This window comes from Giraffa tippelskirchi, chromosome 1 (assembly GCF_054371585.1).
Source record: "Giraffa tippelskirchi isolate mGirTip1 chromosome 1, T2T-mGirTip1v1.2.pri, whole genome shotgun sequence".
Lineage (NCBI taxonomy): Eukaryota > Metazoa > Chordata > Mammalia > Artiodactyla > Giraffidae > Giraffa > Giraffa tippelskirchi.
Window position 1 is genome coordinate 226,906,907 of NC_137275.1, and position 23,852 is coordinate 226,930,758.

At 46.1% G+C, this 23,852-nt stretch overlaps 1 protein-coding gene and 1 pseudogene across 1 annotated transcript; both read right to left on the bottom strand.

Moving 5' to 3' along the window:
* Positions 1–13,005: 13,005 nt before the first annotated feature.
* On the bottom strand, positions 13,006–23,830 carry LOC145541168 (histone-lysine N-methyltransferase PRDM9-like). Its single transcript, XM_081576868.1, has 7 exons — positions 23,610–23,830; positions 22,630–22,727; positions 22,100–22,223; positions 21,685–21,792; positions 17,299–17,348; positions 15,393–15,555; positions 13,006–14,052 (listed from the first exon to the last, which is right to left on the bottom strand). The coding sequence occupies exons 2-7, from the start codon at positions 22,702–22,704 to the stop codon at positions 13,619–13,621; spliced, it is 954 nt and encodes a 317-aa protein (XP_081432994.1). The 5' UTR covers positions 22,705–22,727; positions 23,610–23,830; the 3' UTR covers positions 13,006–13,618.
* On the bottom strand, positions 20,698–20,829 carry LOC145521914 (small nucleolar RNA SNORA26; annotated as a pseudogene).
* Positions 23,831–23,852: the final 22 nt, after the last annotated feature.

Here is a 23,852-nt window from a genome sequence, read left to right on the forward strand (position 1 = left end):
AGTGCATCTGTGCTTTCTGGTTTTTTCTTTCTTTCTTCTCCTTTAAGGGTGTCAGGGCGATTTTCCTTTGGCAGTTGGCTTCCTGAACATCAGCTGCCATTCCCTGGGGGCAGCTGGCTGGAAGGGAAGCCCAGGCCTTGTGGATTGACCTGAGGTTCCTGTTGTCATGTTGTAGTTACAGGAAATGGCCACAAGGTGGCAGCACTTTCCCATGCCCACCTTTGGATCCTGGGGGCAAGCAGAGCCTTAGGGCCAGCTGGCTTCCTGGCTGTGTAATAAATGAGTGGGATGTGCCTGAGCAAAGAAGATTGGCCTGAGTCTCACCCCTTTCCCCCTACAGCATCTCACAAACAGCCCTTCCAGACGAGTCCCTTCAGGGTCCACAGTGCACTGCTGGGGGTTCTTAGGAGTTAGAAGGCTGCATTCTCAGGCAGGAGGCTGGAACTGGGCTTCCCAGCACCAAGAGAGGGAGAGGCTGCCTGAATAACCCCAGTTACGCAGATGACAGCACCCTTATGGCAGAAAGCGAAGAACTAAATAGCGTCTTGATGAAAATGAAAGGGGAGAGTGAAAAAGCTAGCTTAAAATTCAACATTCAAAAAACGAAGATCTTGGCATTCGGTCCCATCACTTCATGGCAAATAGATGAGGAATCAGTGGAAGCAGTGCGAGTGTTTGTTTTTTTTTTCCCTTGAGCTCCAAAATCACTACAGTTGGTGACTGCAGCCATGAAATTAAAAGACGCTTCCTCCTTGGAAGAAAAGCTATGACCAACCTAGACAGCACATTAAAAAGAAGAGACATACTTTGCTGACAAAGGTCTGTCTAGTCAGAGCTATGGTTTTTCCAGTAGTCATGTAGGGACATGAGAGTTGGACCATAAAAAAACTGAGTGCTGTGGAATTGATGCTTTTGAACTGTGGTGTTGGAGAAGACTCTTCAGAGTCCCTTGGACTGGAAGGAGATCCAACCAGTCCATCCTAAAGGAAATCAGCTCTGAATATTCATTGGAAGGACTGATGCTGAAGTTGAAGCTCCAATACTTTGGCCACTTGATGGGAATACTGACTCACTGAGAAAGACCCTGATGCTGGGAAGGATTGAAGGCAGGAGGAGAAGGGGATGACAGAGGATGAGATGGTTGGATGTCATCACCGACTCAATGGACTTGAGTTTGAGTTAGCTCCAGGTGTTGGTGATGGACAGGGAGGCCTGGTGTGCTGCAGTCCATGGGGTTGCAGAGGCGGACATGACTGAGTGACTGAACTGAACTGAACTGAGGCAAAAAGGGCCTGACTTCCTCAGCTTTACCCTACTCTGGCGATCCCAGAAACTCTTATTTAAAAATAGGAATTTTGCTTTGGCTGGATTTATAAATTGAAAAAGGTCTGTGCTGAATACCTTATACAATCTTTGAAGGCATAAAAATTTAACTCTGAAGTTACAGAACATAGAACTTCCTAAAAGAAATTTCCAGCCAGTGAAGAGGGGAATCCTGTAGGGTCATGCTTTGAGAACTGCACCCCCTCCCATGAGGAGTCCAGGGGCTTATATAAGACGAGGGCTTGCAGTCAGGACTTAGTGATGGGGAACAGAGGTGTTAGGATCTTGTCAAAAACAGTCCTGGGCTGGTGTCAATAGCCCAGTAATTGAGTCTAGCAGTTCAGTGACTCTGTGGCCTTTCTGATATGTAACTACAAGGGAAAGGGAGTGTTGTGAGGATAAGCAAAGGATAAGATGTGCAACACTGTGTCCTTACATGGCAGGGAGAGAGACAGAGAGACACACAGGCAGAGCAGACAGTCTTTTAGAGAGAATTTGCTGAGAACAGAGGACTGAGGTAGGGAGGGCCACTGATGAGAGAGCAGGCAGACTTCCTGACCGACCAGGAAGAGCTGATCTCTTTCATGGGCTTGAGCTAATTGTTATAGTCTCAGGACAAAGAAAGTTCCTATGAAATGGGATGGTGTTCTCATTCGTTGGGGGTCTTTTGATTGTCCACCTTGCCTAATATGGAGGTTGGAACTTGCTATTTAGGGGAAGAATGTGAAGTGAAAAGTGAAGTGAAGTCGCTCAGTCGTGTCCGACTCTTCGCGACCCCGTAGACTGTAGCCTACCAGGCTCCTCTGTCCATGGGATTTTCCAGGTGAGAATACTGGAGTAGGTTGCCATTTCCTTCTCCAGAAAATCTTCCCGACCCAGGGATTGAACCTGGGTCTCCTGCATTGTAAGCAGACAGTTTACCGTCTGAGCCACCAGGGAAGTCCAAGGGACAGAATGACGAATGACAAACAGAATGGCCCATGACAGTGGTTGCCATGGAGCTTTGCTAATTCTGGAAATATTGCCCTATGACCCCAGCATGTGGTTCCATAGTTTATGCTTCAGAAAGACCATGTTGAGATGGGGTGTAAGATTCACCGTGGGGGCAGGGAGCTTTGTTAGGGCCTGACGGAGGGATCAGGCTTGAGCCAAGGTTGTGGCCCTAGAGGGAAATCAGTGTGGGGACTGGCCATAGGCTCTGGAGCGGGAACTGGCAGTCACTGGGGCACAAGGAAGTGGGAGACTGGGAGGCCCTGGGTGTCTGGGCTCAGCAACCAGGGGAGGTCGGGCTGCCTCCTGGGTGTGGGAGCAGCGGGATCACAGTCCTCTGTGAGGCCTCTTGGCCCTCAAGGTGAGACAGGGATGCGGTGGCTGGACATATGCACCTGGTCTGGGAGAGGGTCCAGGCTGGAAATGTCACTGCAATCGTCGCAGGAATAGGAGAGGCCGGGCGGGGGCGTGTTGGTCATAGCCGACTCCACGCGGGTGACTGTGGTGCAGTCCTGGTGGAATCAACTCAGAGCCAGAAAGGGCTGCCTGTCAGGAGCTCAGCTTCTTTCTCTGTTCCCATAAAACCCCCTGTCAGAGTCTGAAACCCTATCAGGAGACTTCTGAGCCCATTGTTGCATGGTTTCATCAAAGGGCGTGTGACCATGCTCGGTCATGTCTGACCCTGGGGACTGTAGCCCGCCAGGCTCCTCTGCCCTTGGAATTTTTCATGCAAGAATACTGGAGCGGGCTGCCATTTCCTCCTCCAGAGAATCTTCCCAACCCAGGGATCAAATCCCCTTCTCCTGTGTCTCCTGCATTGGCAGGTGGGTTCTTTACCACTGAGCCACCCGGGAAGCCTGTTCATCAAAGGGTCCCTGGGAAAACAGAACTACTGCTGGCCCCACCTGTGTCCTCACTGGGAATGAGTCCATCAGGGCCCCGGTGCTCACAGACAACAGGGAGCTCTTGCCCTCAGGACTGGCTCCTCCTTCCAACCAGCTGCTGGTTAGAGGCCCAGGCATCCCCATCCTGGCTCCAGCCTTCAGGGCCTGGCTTCTGGGATAGCTTAAGGGTAAGGAAGACCCTCACACTCCTGTACCTGCCTGGGGTCAAAATGTCTTAAAATCTGCACCTCGCAGATCATGGAGGGCTGAGTGTTTCCAGCGGGTATGGGGGAACCACGGGGCATGAGGTTCCTACGTGTGCAGGGCCTTCCCAGTGCAGAGGTCTGTGCGTTTTCCCAGCCAGTCAGCTCCCCACGTCATCCTCCCAGGAAGCCCAGACCCAGGGTCACCAGGGCAGGGGCCCTCTCTCCCTTTATGTGTAACTGTCAGTCCCACAGTGAGAACCCGGTGCCCACCCTCCCTCGTTTCTCTGTGTGCTGCTCCTTTCCAGAGGACATGTTCAGAGGTTTGAGCATTCTCAGCTGCCACACCCTGGAGAGACCTCTGTAAAATCAAGCCCACTGTTTATGAAAGCTCCATTTTGCCTTTAGTCTACAGATTCTGCTCATTTCCAAAGCTGTCAGCGCCTTTTGCCTCATCCCGCACGGTGAGGTTTTTCTATGTAGTTCTATTACAGTCAGATGCGGTGTCCCATTGTGTGTTCCACTCCTACACCCAAAATAACTAAAATCAAATTGATTATAATCGACCCCTTGGGCTATACACATCTGCAGGCTCAGACAAATGCATAGTGACAGGTATCCATTCTAAAGTATCACATGGAATCCTTTAAACCCCCACCCCATGATCTGCTTACTATCTGTGTAGCTTTGCCTCATCCAGGATGTCATAAATGGGGTCACAGTGATGTAGGAGATATCTGGGCTCCAGGTTAGACGCTAGCAACTGGCCTCCTGTTTGCATTTCACGGGGCATGAAGAAGTGGGCTTCAGCTGGATACTCACAACGGTTAGCATTTTCTGAGACAAGGGACAGCTGGACTTCGGTTATGGCATTTACAGTCAGCCTCCTGTTTGCCCTCTGAAATGGCAGTAGCAACAGCAACAGGGTAAATAGCCAGGGTTTGTCTCTTGGAAACACCATAAAGTAACAGCCATGGCAATAGTCAAGGTAATAGTCAAGGCAAGGACAAAGAGGGGCAAAACCCTGTGTGAGAAGAGGAGTCAGGAATCGCTGCTCCCCCTCTTTTGGGACAAAGGAGGCACTCCACATGCACAGGAAGGCTCTTTGTGGGTTGAAAGTCTGGGGACAGTGCCAGGCCAGAATGAGTCTGGCGCCTCCCTTCACTTTGAGGTCCATCTTGGCTGAGGGGTGTGTGCACACCAAGGGGAGGGTCCCAGCTTAGATCAGGTTGAAAAAGAAACCAGGTAACTGTCTGAAGGAAGACAAAGACCCGGAATATCCGACCTGTGTGAATGACTTAACCGCCTCTTTACTGTGCTCCTCCTCACCAGGGGGGCTGCCCACACACTTTCTCTCCGGATGTGCGTCTGTCTCTGCCTTGCTTCTGTCTCAACTAAACAAATTGTTTCTCTCTGTGCTCTCCCACTTGCTGTTACGCTATGTCTATGATAATGAATTTTATACTTGCATTTACAGTCTCTGCCTCCAGGATAAATGCGTTTTTCCCTGGGACAAAGAGTCAAGGGAAAACATCTTCTAGCCTGTAGCCCTTGCTGCTCTGGTGTCTAGGATTCCTGGTTTTCATCCAGGCTGGCCGGGTTCAGTTCCTGGGCAGGGAATTAAGATCCCGCTTCATGCCCTGCTCACTGTCTTACCAAGTCCAAGCTCACTCTGCTCGTCTCACAACAGGCCAATGAATCCAAAGTGTCGAGGCAAGGAAGAGGCTTTAATTGGGGAACCAGCTGACCGAGAAGATGGCAGGCTAGTGCCTCAAAATATCCATCTTGTCAGGGCCTGGTGGCCACGCTTTTTTATGGGTCAGAAATGGAGGGAGGTGAGGAAACAAAACAAGAAGACTTTTCAATCCTTGCAGATGTCTCCTAGAATGGCAAGCCTCAGGCAGGGGGATGTGTTAGTCTCACTTCCTTACAGTCCTTCATAGGGGGCTCAGATTATCTCCCAGAGGCAGGCCATTATGTATATTTATTATAACAAAAAAGAGTTACAGTCATAGAAGCAGAGCCAGTGTAAATTTAAAATTAACCCTCCCTGGTTACAACTGCTGCCTCGTTGAGTTCAATAGTGTGTGCAGCTTCTTTACACTGAATTCTTTCACTAACAGTGTATGAGCTGATGGTTCATTCCGTTCTATTGCTAAGTGGTGTTCCATTGCTTATGCTTGTAAAGAAAAACAATTTTCCTTTTACCCTTCCAGATTTTTGGTAGAGACTTCCCCTGTAAAAAAGAAAAAACAGATTACCAGGAGAAAAACAGAAGTTTAATAACCTGTATACCTCCTGTATGGGTTTTCCTGGCAGCTCAGATGGTAAAGAATCCACCTGCAATGCGGGAGACCTGGGTTCGATCCCTGGGTTGGGAAGATCCCCTGGAGGAGGGCACAGCAACTCACTTCAGTATTCTTGCCTGGAGAGCCCCCCTGGACAGAGGAGCCTGGCAGGTTACAGTCCATGGGGTCGCAAAGAGTCGGACATGACTGAGCGACTAAGCACCTACCTCCTGTATATACAAGAGCTACCCAGAAAAAGTGAGGTACTCCCTGTAACGTCCAAGGCCATTATTTAAAATACTATCTTCAGATAAAAACAATAGGAGGAAGTCCCTGGGGGACGGGAAGCCAGTTTTGGCAGGTTATCACGCAAAACACCGTAAAGAAGTGTATGATTGTTTGCAGATTTCAGTCAGGGCTCCATGATTGAAAAGAGCTACTGGAGGTTTAATCATCCTTCTATTTCTGGTGCAAAGAGGGACAGCCCTTAAATATGGAAATTTTTCTGTTGTAAATGTCTTTCATAGCCAAGGAATTTTCATACAGTTTTCTGAGATTCCTGTTTGTTTTGTTTTGTTTTTTAATGAGACTGAAATATTCCTTATGCCGGAAAGGCATATTTGGGGGCGGCATATTCTCTTTGCCTTGACATGGATGTATCCCACTTCGCTTGTGCCTTCATCTGTTGAAGGGTATCCTTATTTGTTCAAGTTTTTAGCTATTATGAGTAGTGCTGCTGTGCATAATTTTATCCTTGTTTGAATTTGGAGATAGGTTTTCAAAGCAGTTGACTAAGTACTGAGCATCCCAAGGTGAGACTTGTTTAGCTTTGGAAAAAACTGCCCAGCTGTCTTACAAAGTGGCTGTACAGGCATCCCACGGTTAGGGGAAGCACACTGACTGAAACCGCCCACCCTGCCCAGGCACCATGGTAACCATTTGCATGAGTTGTTTTACGACTGGAGGTCCTGGTAAGGAACAGGGAACTCAGAAGCCACTACCAACCAAAAGAGTTCGGGAAAGGTCAAAAGGAGACACCACATGTCAGACCAGCTCCCAGAATCCTCGCTGGTATCCATCTTGGCTGAACAGGATGTGCACTGTTGTAGCTACGCTCTCCGGAGGCAAACTCACTCAGAAGGACAATGCAAATAGTGGAGAGCAATTTATTACACTGGTGGGTCCAAGGCAGAGTCTCCTCTTAGCCAAGGACCCCGACCAGTTTTTGTGACAACCTTACATACCATAAGAGTACGTGCCCAAACCCACATCCCCAGATTCCTTGAAACTAGTCTGGATAGTGTAAAGGAGAGATACAATCAAGGCTAGCTATGATTTATATGCAGTAAGTCTTAGTTGGATAAACAGGGTAACATATATCAATAGGTATTGTACAGATAATTTGTTTTGCTTTGGGGTAAGTTAGTACACTCCCTTGTTGATGGGATTTCTCGGTAGGAGTCCTGAAGGTCTTTTATCTGGGGGTCGGTTTTCCAATTGTTATCTCGTCTCCATGGATACTGGGCACATAATTTAGTGTCCATCAGGTGAGCACCCAGGCATATAGTCCAAAGTTCACAGTAGTTTCAAGATGGAGACTGATTTTCAAGATGGAGTCTGTTCGGCCTACTTTCCTCCTTCAGCACCACCAGGCAGGGCTCTGAGTCAGAATGATTGGCTAAAGACAACCTGGAAACTAATCCCATCACCATAAAACCTGGGTTCCCTTCCCCTACTGCTCTCCACCCGGGCGCCCTTCCCAATAAAATCTCTTTCTTTGTCAGCACGTGTGTCTCCTTGGACAATTCATTTCCGAGTGTTAGACAAGAGCCCAGTTTCGGGGCCTGGAAGGGGTCCCCCTTCCTGCAACACCACCAGCAATGAAGGAGAGCTTCTGTTGTTCCTCACCCTCCAGCAATTGCTACTGTCATATATTCGGAGCACAGTAGTGCTAATAGGTGCGGTGTGTTATCTCATGATTTTAATTGTTATTCCCTAGTAGTATGATACTTTTGTATAATTTTTGTATGATACTTAGCATCTGCATATCTCCTTTGGCCAGGTGTTTCTGGTTAGATCCTTACCCATTTTTTTTTTTTTAACTGGCGCTATTTTAGAGGTCTTTGTCTATTTTAGGTCCAAATCCTTTATTAGATGTGTGTTTGCAAATATTTTTCTCCCAGTTTGTGGCTTGTCTTTAGACTTTCTGAATAAGGTCTTTCAGGGGAGAAATCTTTAATTTTATAAAGTCTACACTATTTTTATCTTTTGTATATTGGCGTTTTCTGTGTTAAAACTCAAAGCTCATGATCTGCAGACCAAAGCCAAGATCATGTATATTTTCTTATATATGCATGTAATTTTGATTGTTTTGCATTTTAAATGTCTGTTAATGAATCTGAGTGAATTTGGTGTAAGTTTTACAGTTTGTATTTACAGTCATTTCATTGCGTATGGTTTCCACTCGATTGTTCTGTAACTATTTTGGAGAAATCATAAGATATTCATCTCTATTTCAGTTTGAATTGCTTATCTGCAGCAGAACCCCACATATCTGCTCCATGGCCCCCTGGGGCCTGCTCCCTCTGAGATCCAGGAAACAGGAGGACCCACCAAACCGAGCCCATCCCTCATCAATGAGGTCAGGCTGTGCGTTGTCTCTTCAGACTGCGTTCTTTCACAGAGTAATATGCACGTGAGATTTAACCATGCCTTTTGAGGGTTGGTGATTCATTCCTTTCTACTGATGAGTAATACTACTCCATTGCATGTGTATGGGAAGAAAAACAATTTTCATTCTGCCCTTCCATAATAAAAGACAAATCATCAGGAGAAAAAACAGAAGCATACCTCCTCTGTGCTTCCCTGTGGCTTAGTGGTAAAGAATCCGCCTGCAGAACAGGAGAGACGGGTTTGATCCCTGGGTTGTGAAGATCCCCTGGAGAAGGAGTTGGCAACCCATACAGTATTCTTGCCTGGGGAATGCCATAGACAGAGGAGCCTGGGGGGCTACAGTCCATGGGATCCCAGAGTTGAACATGACTTAGTGACTAAAACAACAAATGCCTACTGTATACAGGGGAGCTACCAAAGAAAAGTGAGTCACTCCCTGAAATGTCCTAAGCCATCATCTTAAATACCACCTTCAGCTGAAGACAGAAGATCTTGAGGAATGTGAGAAGCCAGTTATGGAAGGTTATCATGCAAGACACAGTAAAGAAGGATGATTGTTGGTAGATTTAAGGTGGGACCTTTCCATTGATAAGTTACTTGAGTTAATTATCCTTCTATTTCTGGTGCAAACAGGGGCAACCCTTAAATGCAGAGATTTCTCTGTTGTAAATGTCCTTCACAAAAGGCAATTGCTACTTAGTTGACTGAGAGTCCTCTTTTTTTTCCCCTTGAAGCCGACGTAAATAATCCTCACACCAGAGAGGCTTATTTTGGGGTAGTCTGCTCTACTTGCCTTCAAGTTTTTAACTATTATGAATAGCGCTGCTGTGCCTAAGTTCATTTTCGTTTGCACTTGGGCATGGATTTTTCAAAGCGGTTTCTTAAATACTGGAAATAACGATTGTTGGATCCCAAGGCGAGGTTTGTTTAGCTTCAGGGAAAACCGCCCAACTGTGTTACAAAGTGGCTGGGCATGCGTCCCACCAGCAGTGAGGGGGCATTCCTGCTGATCCTCAGCCTCCAGTAATTGATATTGTTATATATTTAGAATTTAACAGTCCTAATAATATGTGTGATGTGATATCTCATGATTTTAATTTGTAATTCCCTAATGGTGTATGATGTTGAGCGTGTTTTTGTTTTTGACTGTCTGTATACCTTTTTTTGGCTGGTTGTCTGTTCAGATCTTTACTTATTTTTTATGGGGTTGTTCAAGAGGTCTTTGTCTATTTTGAGTTCAAATCCTTCATCAGATATGAGTTTTGCAAATACTTCTCTCCCAGATTGCGGCTTGTCTTTTGATTTTCTGAATAAGATCTTTAAGAATCAGTTCAGTTCAGTCACTCAATCGTGTCAGACTCTTTGTGGCCCCATGGACTGCAGCACACCAGGCCTCCCTGCCCATCACCAACTTCCAGAGTTTACCCAAACTCACGTCCATTGAGTCAGTGATGCTATGCAAGCATCTCATCCTCTGTCGTCCCCTTCTTCTCCTGCCTCCAATCTTTCCCAGCATCAGGGTCTTTTCCAATGAGTCAGCTCTTCGCATCAGGTGGCCAAAGGATTGGAGTTTCAGCTTCAGCATCAGTCCTTCCAACAAATATTCAGGACTGATTTCCTTTCGAATGGACTGGTTTGATCTCCTTGAAGACCACAGGACTCTCAGGAGTCTTCTCCAACACCACAGTTCAAAAGCATCAATTCTTCGGCGCTCAGCTTTCCTTATAGTCCAACTCTCACATCCATACATGACTAGTGGAAAAACCATAGCCTTGACTAGATGGACCTTTGTTGGCATAGTAACGTCTCTGCTTTTTTTTTTTTTTTATTTTTTATTTTTTATAATTTATTTATTATTTTTGTCTGTGCCAGGTCTTTAGTTGGGGCATGTGGGGTCTAGTTCCCTGCCCAGGGATTGAACCCAGGCCCCCTGCATTGGGAGCTCGGAGTCTTAGCCACTGAACCACCAGGGAAGTCCCCCGTCTCTGCTTTTTAATATGCTAGGTTGGTCATAACTTTTCTTCTAAGCAGAAAGCGTCTTTTAATTTCATGGCTGCAGTAGTTGTGCATGGGCTTAGTTGCTCCATGGCAGGTGGGGTCTTCCCAGATCAGGGATTGAACCCGTGTCTCCTGCATTGGCAGGTGGATTTTAACCACTGCACCACCAAGGAAGTCATTACGCTCCCCCCTTCCTGCTTTAAAAAAAGACTAAAAGCAACCTGTTTAGTAAGTTTTCAGGAGTCTGAGCTCTGAAGTCAGTATCTGTGGTGTCATTCTCTCAAAGGCTTCAGATCCCGGTTGGGCTCATGAGTCTGGCAACCAGGGTGGGTCTGGTAGCTGAAGACAGGCTTGGCCTCTGGAGCTCTGCCTTCACCGACCCACGCAGGGTCCCTGAGCCCTGGCAGCCAAGCAGAGCGGCGCGCAGGCGGGGCTGGTACAGCCGTGGGACCACTGCAGTCAGAGTGGAGCCTGTTGCGGAGGCAGCTGGCTGTCCTGTCCCCGTGACTGCTGCTGTCCTGTGTGCCCGTGCAGGGCAGTCACGGTGTCAGGTGAGGCCTGGCCGCTGTCGTGGGGACAGGATGGGACCTCAGACAGCTCACATCCCCACCCCACCCCCCACTTAGATCGTGGCTTGTGGCTGCTGTCAGCTCCCTGGGCTGGGAGGCTGGGTAAAGCACCAGTCCCATTGCTCAAGGTCAGCTGAGACCCCAAGCTCTGGGGTCACACACTGTCCCTTCCACCATGCAGGTCGTCCCACTTCTGTGAGGGAGGGCCTGTGTGGGGCTGTGGATAATGGGGGATTTGGGGGTGTTGTGGGCTGGCCTAGGAGCCAGCTTTTTGAGGGGAAGAGAGGGGAGCAGAGGGGAGGGAGAAGCTTTGAATTGCTCAGGCTTCCAGGGGATTCCAGGCCCAGCTCCGGTGGGAGGTACAGGTAAGAAGCCCCTGCAAGTTGCTCGGTCCCCACCGTATTTCAGTTGAAGCCCCTCTGCCTGCACCACCCCTAACTCTCCCTCCCGCAGCCCCTGCCTAAAGCCGCAGAAGATGGGGACTCTATACGGCTTCCCTTCCTGTAGGGAAATCAAGCCACAGAAAAACGTGTTCCTTTAAGAAAGCATGAAAGAAAGGAGAAAATACTAGTGGGTGGTTATTACTGACATGGTTCATGTAGAGATGCTTCAGAAGCCTGGTACAGGAAGGGAACTGAGGGCCATCGCCCCCAGTTCTGGAGTTTGCACCCTCCGCCCCCCGTCCCACGGCCCACTCTCCCCTTAGTGTCTTCTGGTGACCGGGCGAAATTCAGCCTCCTGAACCCATCCTGGAAGGATGAGGCCAGGGCAGAGGTCATTCACAGAGGGGAGGGTGTGGTCGACTCTTTAGAACGCCATTGTCTCTACTCTGTGTCGGAGCTCCGTTCTGGGTCAAAGCAAGCGTGGCTTCCTGATGCGGTCCCCACCTTCACTCACCGCGGGGCCTTTGTGCCCACCTTGTCCCCTCGTGCAGCCTGGTCACCCCTCGGACCCGTGCTGTGCGTATCTGCTCTGCTCACAGTACACCCCGGGGTCCATCAGACTTCACTCATAAAAGGGACGTGTAAGGAAGAACTATTCCATAGTTAAGAATTTCAAGGTCTCTACAGCGTTGACAAGAGCACATGGACACAGGTACGAGGCTCGTGCATAGAGAAGCTGCTGTGTGGGCTTCGAGGACCCTCCGTGTGGGGGTGGGATGGGGGCCGGACAGGGACTTCCTTCACACGCGGCTCCAGGCTCTGCTCATGGCAGGGCGGACGACTGTCGGCACTGCCTGTCCGTGGAGGGGCTCTGAGGCTGCCCAGCTCAGCAGGAACGGCAGTAGTGGGAAGGGAGGTCGCCCTCCCTTAGCACCCCTGACCTCACACCCACTCATCAGGGCAGCCGAGTGCCTAAATGGCCCCTTCCTCGTCTAGCTCTGAAGACCTGGAAGGTGTGGGGGCTGAAGGACATGCAGAAAACAAAATTCTGTAAAGCAATTATCCTTCAATTAAAAAATAAGAAAAGGGTAAAGAAAAAAACACAAAGAACAGCAAAGGTGGGGCTTGCCTTCTCAGCCAGCCTCTGCCAGATTCTCCCTGTGCTCATGCATCAGACCAAAATGCTGCTGCCTCCACCGTGTGTCACAGATTAGAATAGAGACACAGAGAGGCTGAGCATCTTGCCCCAGGTCACAGAGCTGCTGAGGGCAGGGCTGAGAACTGGACCCCTGTGGTCGAATCTGGAGTCCAGATGCTGTGATGACTCTGAGGGAGCGGCAAAGACCAGATGGCCCAGGCTGAGCCAGGTACACACACACGCACACACTCAGGTGCACAAGGCCTTCACTTTGAGACTACAGAAATCAGAGGAAACCTGAGGGCAACCAGGAGAGGCCAAAGGAGAGTCGAGGCCTATAAGGAGGAGAGGCCACACTTCCCAGGAGGCCAGGGAGTTCTCTTCTCTGGTGAGTTTGTCTCAAACCCTAGATTCCTCTCCCTGGACCCAGGAACTGACTGTCCAGTGGCCTAACTGAGTTGGCTCCAGAATTATGCCTTCCCAGGGGTTCAGCTACCACTGGACCCCACTGCTCTCAGTAATATGCGGGGAATAAGTACATAGTCTGGGCTTCAGATTTGTTTGGAGACAAAATTTATTAGAAGAGGAGTACAAAAAACCATGAAGGCAATCGGCATGAACATCTCCAGAACACTTAAGAAACCCTCTGCTGTTTATCTACCTCCTTTCCTGTCATGAAAGTGTCATAAAGTGAAAGTGTCATAAAAGTGCTTATCACACTCTTTCTTTCAAATATTTATTTACATATTTATTTATTCGGCTGTGATGTGTCTTAGTTGCAGCATGTGGGAGCCAGTTCCCCAATCAGGTATTGAACATGGGTCTCTGCATTGGATTCTTGGCCACTGGACCACCTGGGAAGTCTCTCCTCATACTCTTGGGGACAGTAACGGGTCATAGACCTCCTCTGAGGCCCCCTTAGAGCTGCGGCATGGGGTGGCTGCAGTAATCCTCCTGTGGCTAAGATGTGGTTTGTTGGTCATGACTCACTCACACTCCCTGCAAATATAGGGCTTCTCCCCTGTGTGTGTCCTCTGGTGTCTCATGAGGAGGGACTTCCAATGGAAGCTTCACCCACACTCCCCACAAACATAGGGCTTCTCCCCTGTGTGTGTCCTCTCGTGTGTGATGAGACTTGACCTATCCTTGGAGACTTGCCCACACTCTCCTTACTTGACTCTTATAATCCCTGAGACCCCTGCCCCCATGAATAATTTGCCTGTGTCCTCTGGATTCAGTTTCTGGCTTGTGCTGGGCTCTTCTGTCATTCTCTCATGCACCCCAGAACCCCCTACTTGTCCTCTGGGTGAGTAGGAAGAGGCCCTTGAAATCCTCTTCAGCCTTATGCTTTTCAGCAAAGGTTGGGGCCTTTCCTTGGCCTCGCAACCCTCAGGTTTGTCACTCTGGCTATGTGTATCAGAATATCGCTGCTGCTGATTTTGATTGCCTGGGCAGGGATCCTCTGCTTGGAGGTGGTCTCTTGCAGATGGTCTCAGGAGTGTCTGAGAGGAGTGATTGCGTTGGGCGTGTTGGCTGAGGAATTTCTGACTGGAGAAGGCCAGAGAGCAGGAGGCACGTGGGTGGATCTTGGGCTTCGGTTCTCCTGAAAGAGGAAGCTTTTGGTCAGGTAGCTGGCTTGCCATGGTAAGGCCTGCCCACTAATCATCTAAGTGTTGACAGCGCACGATTTGTCTCCCATCAAGTGTGTCTTTACAGTCCACTTTTCCATTCCATTCTTATTCTCTACATCTAGAGAAATCCAGGAAGCTTGTGTCAGGAGCCTTTTCTACATATCACCCAGACTAGGGACCTTCCAGCAGCATCAGAAGCAGCGTCTCTCCTGAGAGAGGTGGATCTGCAGGGACATTTCCCTGCGTGTAAGTATCTGAAAAGTCATGTTACAGTGGCCACAGGTACTTTACCCTATTGAGAGATAAGACTGATGACTTAAGTGGAATCTCCTGAGCAGCTCCCTGTGAGGGGAAAGGGTCTGTTAAGTAAGGGGTGCCTGGCCTGGAGCCCTCTGCATATGGGAGTCAGCACAGGGGGTGGTTAGAGCAGGTGTGAGTAAATCTCCAGTCTCCTTTCTTCTGAGTTCTAAGATGGAGAACAGAAGCTAAGAAAGGCTGGTGGAGTCTGGAGAGTTAGTCCCTGTTTTATCAGAAAGTGTGAGATCTCCTACCTGTCCATCTATATACTTTGTTAAAACTTGTTTACATGTATTTTTCAAACTTTTACTTTTGTAATTTTATGTTTTAAGGTTACATTATGTATTTATTGGCCATGCTGCATGGTTTGTGGGATCTTAGTTCCCCGACCAGGAACGGAACCCCCGCCTCCTGCAGTGTCAGTGTGGAGTCTGAACCCCTTAACCGCCAGGAAGTCTCTTCTCCATACTTTGTTTCTTCTCCCTTTAACTACTGGTTCAGGAGACTGAGGCTCCACACTGACCACAGATGCCCAGTTCACTGTAAGCTTCCTGAACTTCCCGTTAGTAGGTTTAACTTCCCAACCTTCTTACTTAGGAAATAGTTCACTGACACATCTACTCAGAAAATATATGTTACGGCGTTGACATGACACGTAAGGCATTGAGCAGAGGTCTGGGCATAAACACTAACAAAGCATGGTCCCTATCATCACAGCTGGATTTCCTGAACTACTTTTAGTTCAAAAAAATGTCAGCACTTTTGCATTTAATGTAATGCTTTCAAACACTGTATGAGTTATGTATCCTTATCTTCACTTTACAGAGGAGCAATCAGGACCTCAGAAACTGTACAAGATTTTCCCAAGGCCCCATTGCTAACTTCATGTCTCAGATCAGTCCAGCTTAAACCCAAGCCTATCCAAAGTCCACGCCACACACCTAGGCCATACTTATTAGCTTTTCTACAGGGATTAGAGGAATTAATTAGAGAAACTCCCCAAATTTTCTCTTACCGACTTTTTGTCTGGGGTGCTGTCCAGCGGTCCTTGTTTTTCTGGGAGGGGGCACAGGTTTCTGAGCCTGCTTGGAGCCACTTGTCTTCAGCAATTTTGCTGCTCCCAGCAATTCCTTCAAACTAGATTTCTTACTTAATGGTGCCTTGGACATTCCCTTCCACTTGAGTAAAAGATAACATGCATTTCTTTAGTTCTTTAGGACTTTATGAAGTGCTTTCACATGCATGACTTTAGTTAATACTTTGACAATTCTTGGAAATACCTGGTGGAGGGGGGCTTCTGAACACAGGAGTGTAAAATAAGGACCTAAGTGGGTAGTGAAACAAAACTAGAATTCATATCTTAAGGTTCTTTCCCTTCAACTTTCTGCATAAAAGTGAGAGCAAGGCAGGGAGAATAGTTGGAGGTCAGGGAAAGAAGAGGGTAAGTGCTCATAGAGAAATCCGAGGGGTTTTCTATTAATTAGTGGACCTTTGATGGATGAGGAAGTATGGAAAATTACAGAGGGGACAAAACACATCTGGAAAATAAGGTGACAAAGGAGTGAGATTGAGAAGAGAAAAGATGATCGGCAGAAACACATTTAGACAATAAAGAAAATGAGCTGAAAGTTGCAGGTTGCCATGTCCTAGAGACAACGTTTGGAATTAAAGTAGCTGGCCTTATCAATTCTGCTTGAACAAGGCTGTATGACTAGCTGGTTCTCCTCAGTTTCCTGATCCATAAATTGGTATACATGCTAATTCTTAATGTTACAGTGGACATGAAATTTAATAACATTTCAACAAATCGTTGTGTGAGCTATTTAGTACAGTATGAATGTGAGCGTACATCCCTGCCATCAATTTATCCCTTCAACTGCCTCTATATTTGAAGTCTAGCTCACAGATACTATGTTTAGCATTCTTTGACCTTCTCACTGGTAGGTGAATGTTTAAATGTGGAGTCACTCATTCACAAAACATTCAGGGGGCCCTTGGAGGCTTTGAGCTGGGCCTGGTCTTCTGAGAATTAATGGGTATGGGCCAGGCTCTCACAGCTCACAACACTGGGCAGGCTAAACAAATGATCCCAAACAGGAGAGTTGCCTAATCAGAGCTCAGGGGCAGGACTTGTGACTTCCTCCTGCAAGAACGAGCATTTGAAGTGATGCCCAGATGATGAGTTTCTACTCAAAAGTGGGTAACCTATGTGAAAGTCCTTCAGTTATTTTCTTATTTGTTGCTTTTCAGTCATAAACCTGAGGTTTGTCAGGGTTGCGAGTTGCTTCCTCTTATTGGAGTGGGAGGCTCTGAGGTAGGGATCCTGTCGCCTTCATCATCCTGGACTGTCCACTCTACAAGCTGCCCAGCATGTCCTTAAGCTTCCCTTTAGTCAGATGTCTTAGCATATCCCTCCCTAGCACAGCACAAAAGAACTGAGGTTGAAAACATCTCTCAGATGAATGATATAAAGATGTATGAATAAACTTCATAAAACTATGTAAGTTTTAATCATTTTGTAAGGAGTTTAGAAAAAGTGCTTTGGATTAGATTGCACTACCAGTGATACTGTGATCTCAGGCATATAATAAATCATTTTTTTTACCTCAGTTTTGTGATCGATAATGGTGATAGCTATATACCTACTTATAGGTACTGTAGGATTGTTTTAAGGTTTAAGTAAGTTTATTCACATAAAATGCTGAAAGTCTTAAATATTGTGAACATAATGAAACAATAGGACAGCCTACTATTGTTGCTGTTCTTACTAACTGTAAAGATGGTGATGATATCAGACACGGTGCTAAAGACTCAGGACAGAAAGGCAGCAGGCTCCAGGATCTCTGTGTTCTCTCCTGTCCTCACCTGTGACTGGATCCATGAGGAGGATACTTTGGCAACAGGATTTGGGAAATACTCACCTTCTGGAGTTCACTGTGCCCCACTCTGAAGGCCATCCTAGAAGGTTTACCTAAAAAATGATGAGAATCAGTGTTTTGGTTAGTAAATGTTTCCAAACTCTGGGCATTCTAATTGAGGACACATAATTCTGAGCCAGAGAGTGACAAGGACAAGGATTACCAAAGGAGGAATGGAAAATGATTTCTGTATCATCAACTCCTATGCTTCCACTGGGAGCATTACATAATTTTCTTAAAATTAAAAAAATATATGAAACTTCATTGTGCCTCATCTGATGTCCATAAAGTATCTAATAAATTTACTAGCCTTTCATGACAAAAATACTCAACAAAGTAGACATAGAAGGAAGTGACTGGAATATAAAGGTCATATATGAAAAGTCTACCTCTAACATCATAGTCATCAGTGAAAAGCTGAAAACTTCTCTAAGATCCAGAAAAAAAGGCAAGGATGCCCATTTTCAGCATTTCTATTCACCATAATGTTAGAAGTTCTAGCCAGGGCATTAGGTTAGAAAAGGAAACCAAAGGGTTCAATTTGGAAAGAAAGAAGTAAAATTATGTCTGTTCACAGAGGACATGATTTTATGTATAGAAAAGTCTTTAAAATTCCACACACAAAAAAAACCTGCAGAGAAAGTTGCACGGTACAAAATCAACATTCAAATATCTTTCCATGCATGAACAATGACCATTCCAAAAAGGAAAATAAGAAAACAATCCTATTTATTTTTTATTTTTTTAAAACTATATTCAAGATCTAAGTTTAAATTTTTAAAAATATTTATTTTTATTTATTTATTTGTGCCAGGTCTTCGTGCAGCATGTGGGATCTAGTTCCCTGATCAGGGACTGAACCCAAGTTCTCTGCATTGAGAGTGTGGAGTCTTAGCCTCTGGACCACCAGAGAAGTTCCAATAATCTTATTTATAATAGCATCAAAAAGAATGAAATAATTGGGAGTAAACTTAAGGGGATGAGAGACTTATACATTGAAAACTACAAAAGTATTGCTGAAAGGAATCTGACACAAGTAAATAGAAAGGCATCTCATGTTTATGGATTTGGAGACTTAATATTATTAAGCTGTTCATACCACCCAAAGCAATTTAAAGATTCAATGCAATTCCTATTAAAATCCCAATGGAATTTTTTTCTGATACAGAAAATCTATCCTACAGTTAATACCGAATCTCAGAGGACCCCAAATAGGCAAAACAATCTTAGAAAGAACAGCAAAGCTGGAGGCCTCTGATTTCAGAACATATTACAAAAGTACAGGAACCAAAAGAGTGTAGTTTTGGCATAAAGTGTGTGCTTAGTCACTCAGTCATGTTGACTCTTTGTGACCTTTTGGACTGTAGTCCACCAGGCTCCTCTGTCCAGGGGATTTCTCAGGCAAGAATACTGGACGGGGTTGCCATTTCCTTCTCCAGGGGCTCTTCTTAACCCATGGATTGAACCTGTACCTCCTGTGTCTCCTGCATTGAAGGAAGATTCTTCACCTGCTGAGCCACTGAGGAAGCCCGTTGGCATAAAGACAGACATGTCAATCAATGGAACAGAATAGACAGCCAGAAATAAACAGAAATACACTCTTGGATACATGGTCTAATGATCTTCATCAAGGGCGTCAAGACAACAGGGAAAGTTTAATCCCTATAACGAATGGTGCTGGGGAACAAAATATCCATATGCAAAATAACAAACATCTTACATCAGGAAGAAAAATCAACTCAGAATGGATTAAAGACCTAAATGCGAGACTTGATAAGACTCTTAGAGGAAAACAAAGGTGAAGCTTCATGACACTGAATGAGCAATGATTTCTTCGATATGGTACCAAGTGCACAAGTATTAGTAACAAAGTAAAAATAGACAAATGAGATTACAGTAATCTTAAAACCTCTGTGCAGCAAAAGGACACAGTGAACAGAGTGAAAAGGATGGTAGAAAATATTTGTAAAGTATGTATCTGATAAGGGGTTAATAAGCATTCACCAATATGAAGCCTACCTATAAGTCAGGAAGAGAACCTGATTGACCACGATGGCACCCTGATATCAAACTTCCATGCTCCAACATTGTAAGAAAACAAATTTCTGTGATTTAAGGCATGCAGTTTGTTTTGTTATGGCAGTCTGAGCTGACTAATACAGTGGGAGAAGGAATTCAATAGACATTTCTCCAAAGAAGATACACAAATGGCCAACAATCATATGAAAAGATGCTCAATATTACTAATCAATAGGGAAATACAAATTGAAACCTTCTGTGATGGGCAATATGAATAAGAAGACAATAGCAAGTTTGGTAAGGATATGGAGGAATTGGAACCCTTATACACTATTGTTGGAAATGTAAAATGTTGCAGTCTTCATAGAAAACAGTATGGAGTTTCCTCAGAAAATTAGAAATGCTGTATGATCTAGCAATTGCACTCAAGAGTGTATTTCCATAAAAAATTGAAAGCAAGATCTTGAATAAATAGTGTGGACATCTATGCATCATTGCAGCATTATTCCCAGTTGGCAAGATGTGGAAGCAATCTAAATGTTCATTGGTGGATAAACAAAGATTATATGTAAGATATATCTTATATCTGTTATATACACATGGACACAATGGAATGTTTTTAAGCCTTAAAAAAGAATTCTGTCATATGCTACATCAGGGGTGGGCCTTGATGATATGCTAAGTGAAATGAACCAATCCAAAACAGACAAATAGTGCCTAATTCCACTTCTATGAGGTATCTAAATTAATCAAATCCATGGAAACAGAAAATATAATCATGGTTTTCAAGGGCTATGAGGAGGAAGGATTAGAGAATTGTTCCTCAGTGGGTTAGAGCTTCAGTCAAGCAAGATGGAAAAGTTCTACAGATTTGTTGTACAGCAATGTGTATATATATCCCTGGTGGCTCAGAGGTAAAGAATCCGCCTGCAATGCAGAGATGCAACAGACGCAGGTTCGATCCCTGGGTTGGGAAGATCACCTGGAACAGGAAATGGCAACCCATTCCAGTATTCTTGCCTGGAGAATCCCATGGACAGAGGAGCCTGGCAGGCTACAGTCCATGGGTATGCAAAGAGTTGGACACGATGGAGCGATTAACACTATGGCCACTAACACTAATGCGTACATAAATAGCAAGAGCGTACCATACACTCAGAAATTGTTAAGAAGGTAAATAAAGATGTGCAGAGGTATGGTGAACTGTGGCGTATGTATTCCCTATGAAGAATCTCTCATCATGTCAAAACCTTTGCAGACAACCAAATGTTTGGTTTTCATGTCCCTTTTACTACTTTTATTTTTTTTCTAGTTTAAATTTAATGACTTTGGTATTAACGATACACATACTAGTAAGTGCTAAGACTTAAAATCTTCTGGTTCAGTTGTGACTCCAGACAGGATCCAGAGAGGAGTTCTAAAATCTCTTCTCTGGGTTTTATGGAGACTTTCTTTACCCTCCTATGTTAGCCTCTGAAGGCACTGTGTCCACTAGTTTTAATAACCTAAGGGAACAGAAGGACTTCCCTGGTGGCACAGTGAATGAGAATCTGCCTGCTGATGCAGAGGACACAGTGTCACAAACTACTGAGCCTGCATGTGCTCTGCGATGAGAAGCCACTCACTGCAACCAGAGAAAGCCTGTGCACAGCCACGAAGATCCAGTGCAGCCAAAACTAAATAAACAATTTTTAAAAATCTGGGAGAGCAGAAGTTCATAGATGGAGAATTATAGAACTATCTAAATCGTTTTCTCCAGTCTAGCAAGATTAACTCTTCTACACTGTCTGAGCAGCAGAAGAGGAAGTGAGCTGCTCACTTCTATTTTATAATGAGTGCGCTTCATTTTATTTACCTGATGCTGTCTCTGGTCAGTGAAATGTGGGAAAGATCAGGGAGAATAAACAGTTCTCTCAAACCCTTTCCCAGAATTAAAACAAAGAATTAGTTTCACCTTAGGGTAAGAAGATCATGTGTTGTTGTTTTATACACATACATAAATAATGTATCTTGACATAATATGTTAATCATTTCCTCTTCTAAGAGATTTAATCCAATAACCAATTAGGAGATTAGTATTAAATCTCTTTGGTGAATTTATTTCTAAGTTTTCTTTAACTGCCTTTCATTAAGAATGTTTAGCAAAAATAATTCTATTTAAAAAGAATGATAAATTTTAAACATAAAACTTTTGAGACTTACACTGGAAAACCTATACATTCATCTTCACTCAGGCTTATGTCAATTTTCGGCCACAACTACTTTGGAATGCTGAAAATTATGTTTTCTTTGCTAATGGCTGAGATGTAGTTGAGACCTAAGTGCAGGCTGGCTTCAGGAAGACACCTCTAAATCCTCCTGGCCCCTCACCTTGCTTCCTTGGTGTCCATTCTTCATCAGAATCCTCAGTGTCATCTACCTGGGGTTTGATGACCTGCCTGCGGTGATGCATGAAAGCTGGTCGAGTGGCTCTGAAACCTGGAAAGAAGCAAAATATTTGTTATAAGAAGGAGGAACAAAGCACAGAAGCAATGGAAAGTGTCACAAAGTCAGGGAAATCAGTAGGATGAGCTGGGAGAATCTAGAACAAGGCAAGAGGTGAGCTCTGCACTGCAGGGTCAACTTCCCTTTGGTACAAAACAATAAAAATTTCCTCCAGGTTAGTCTCCACACAAAAGGCAACTGTGAGCAAATGAAGCCACCTAAGAGAGGGCCAAGTGAGCACTGAGGGTGAAGACCTGTTTCATGTTTCCCAGGCTTACAGGCACCCAGCACTTCCTGTTACCTATAGCAATCAGCGTTTCGTAGTTCCTTTTCACATTCCTATATCGGATTTTTTCCCATTCTCCCATCTCTTCCCATTCTTCCTTGGAGAAGTATACAGAGATGTCTTTGAAAGCATCTTTGGCCTAAGGAAAATAATAGATTTCATCAGTGATTTACTAATATAAGTCAGACCTTAGAGCTGGGCCTTCTCCTCCACCTTTTATGCAGGGAGTAGCCTGAAGCTACTGGATGGTCTCTGTGAGGCAGGGATGAAGACTTTCCTTCCCGACTGTGTCCTGCTTAACTGAACAAACACTGAACATTTTCCTAACTCTCCCTGGACACAGAGCAGTTGATGATGCTAGTGTCCTGTTTTGTCCCACTGCACCCCACTATCTCAGACAGGACCAGGCATTCCCATCCTGTGTACGGTCATAGAGAATTTCACTCAGCTGCCCAGGCAAGCAGTCTGTGGTCCTTCAGGGACCAGCGCCGTGTCCTTCCTATAGAGCTGGCTTAGAGCCCAGCTTTGCCGCCTCTGCCTCTCACCGTGGGCTTCCACTCTGTTCTCCCGGCATCTCCCTCAGTGCTCTCCTCTGGAGACCTGTTCGGCCTCATGGCCATTGGAGTGCTCAAGGCCAAGGTGCCTGTGGAAGAAGAAGGTGCTGAGATAGCCCAGATCACTGTCCAGAGCCTGGTCTGTCTTCCTTGAGTGGAGTGTCCAGGGCAGGAAGGTGAGGGGAGAGTCGGGGTGAGGGTATTGGTGGGATGGACGGACCCTGACCAGCTATGACAGACCAGCCTGATGTGAACTAGCTTTGGTTTCTTTGGTTCCGCTAAAGTCCAGCCCCTCCGAGGAAAGGCACTGGGAGGGACGTGTCTGTGGGTGACGGAGGGAGTCCTGAGGAGACCTGGAAGCCCCTAACTGCTGGACTGGGTTCAGGCTGAAATCAGGGCTCTGTTCTAGCGCAGGAGAGGGAATATTTCTCCAAGAAGGGTTTTAAGGCTCTCCGCCTGGGGACTCAGAAAAATCTGGGCATAACGTGGGTTCTACGTCTAAGCGACAGGTCACTTGGCCTGAGGAGATCTGGGTCACACGGGCTGAAGGAACTGGGCTCTTCAGAGAGAGGGGACTGGGGATCTTTTGGCTGATGTAGAATGCACAGGGTGAGAGAACTTGGGATCTTTGAGGCTGAGGAAATCGGGTTTTTTTTTTTTATTAAGGCGCTTTAGGTCTCCTACAGGCAGGACAGTTGGGATCTTGAGGACGAAGAGTTTTAAGAGCTCCCAGGCTGAGGTATTCAGGGTCTCCGAGGTTAAGGAAATTTGGTCTCTCTGTGATGCTATTTTTAGGGTGCCTCAGGCTAAGGGGAACTGGGGTTACTCTAGGTATTTGAGGGTCGCAGCACTAGGGGATTCGGTGTTTCTGTGGGTGAAGGGACTTGTAGTCCCTGAAGCTGACAAGAGGCAAGCTTCCTTCAGATTAGGACTCAGATTCCTCAAAGCTGACGGGATTTGGGGCCTCCCACCCTGGAATTTGAAGCCATCAGGCTAAGGGTTTATGAGGTTTGTTCAGGGTGTGTTCCCGACAGTCTCCCCGCTGTCCTGCGGCGCTGCCCAACCCGGCCTGGGGCGCGCTAGTAGCTAGCGAAGTCCACTCCTCCCGCGCTGAGGCGAAGTGAAGGGCGAGCAGCCGGCCTGTACCCTGTCAGGCACGAGCGACCAATCGGCGTTGCGACCGAGGCAGTCTGGCCAATAGGCGCCGGGAGGGT

Coding starts and splice junctions, on each gene's coding strand:
- LOC145541168 (XM_081576868.1), bottom strand. CDS start 22,704: ATGGCCATGAGGCCGAACAGGTCTCCAGAGGAGAGCACTGAGGGAGAT. Junction 22,224..22,629: donor GAACAGAGTGGAAGCCCACG/GTGAGAGGCAGA, acceptor TATTTTCCTTAG/GCCAAAGATGCTTTCAAAGA. Junction 17,349..21,684: donor ATGGACACCAAGGAAGCAAG/GTGAGGGGCCAG, acceptor ATCATTTTTTAG/GTAAACCTTCTAGGATGGCC.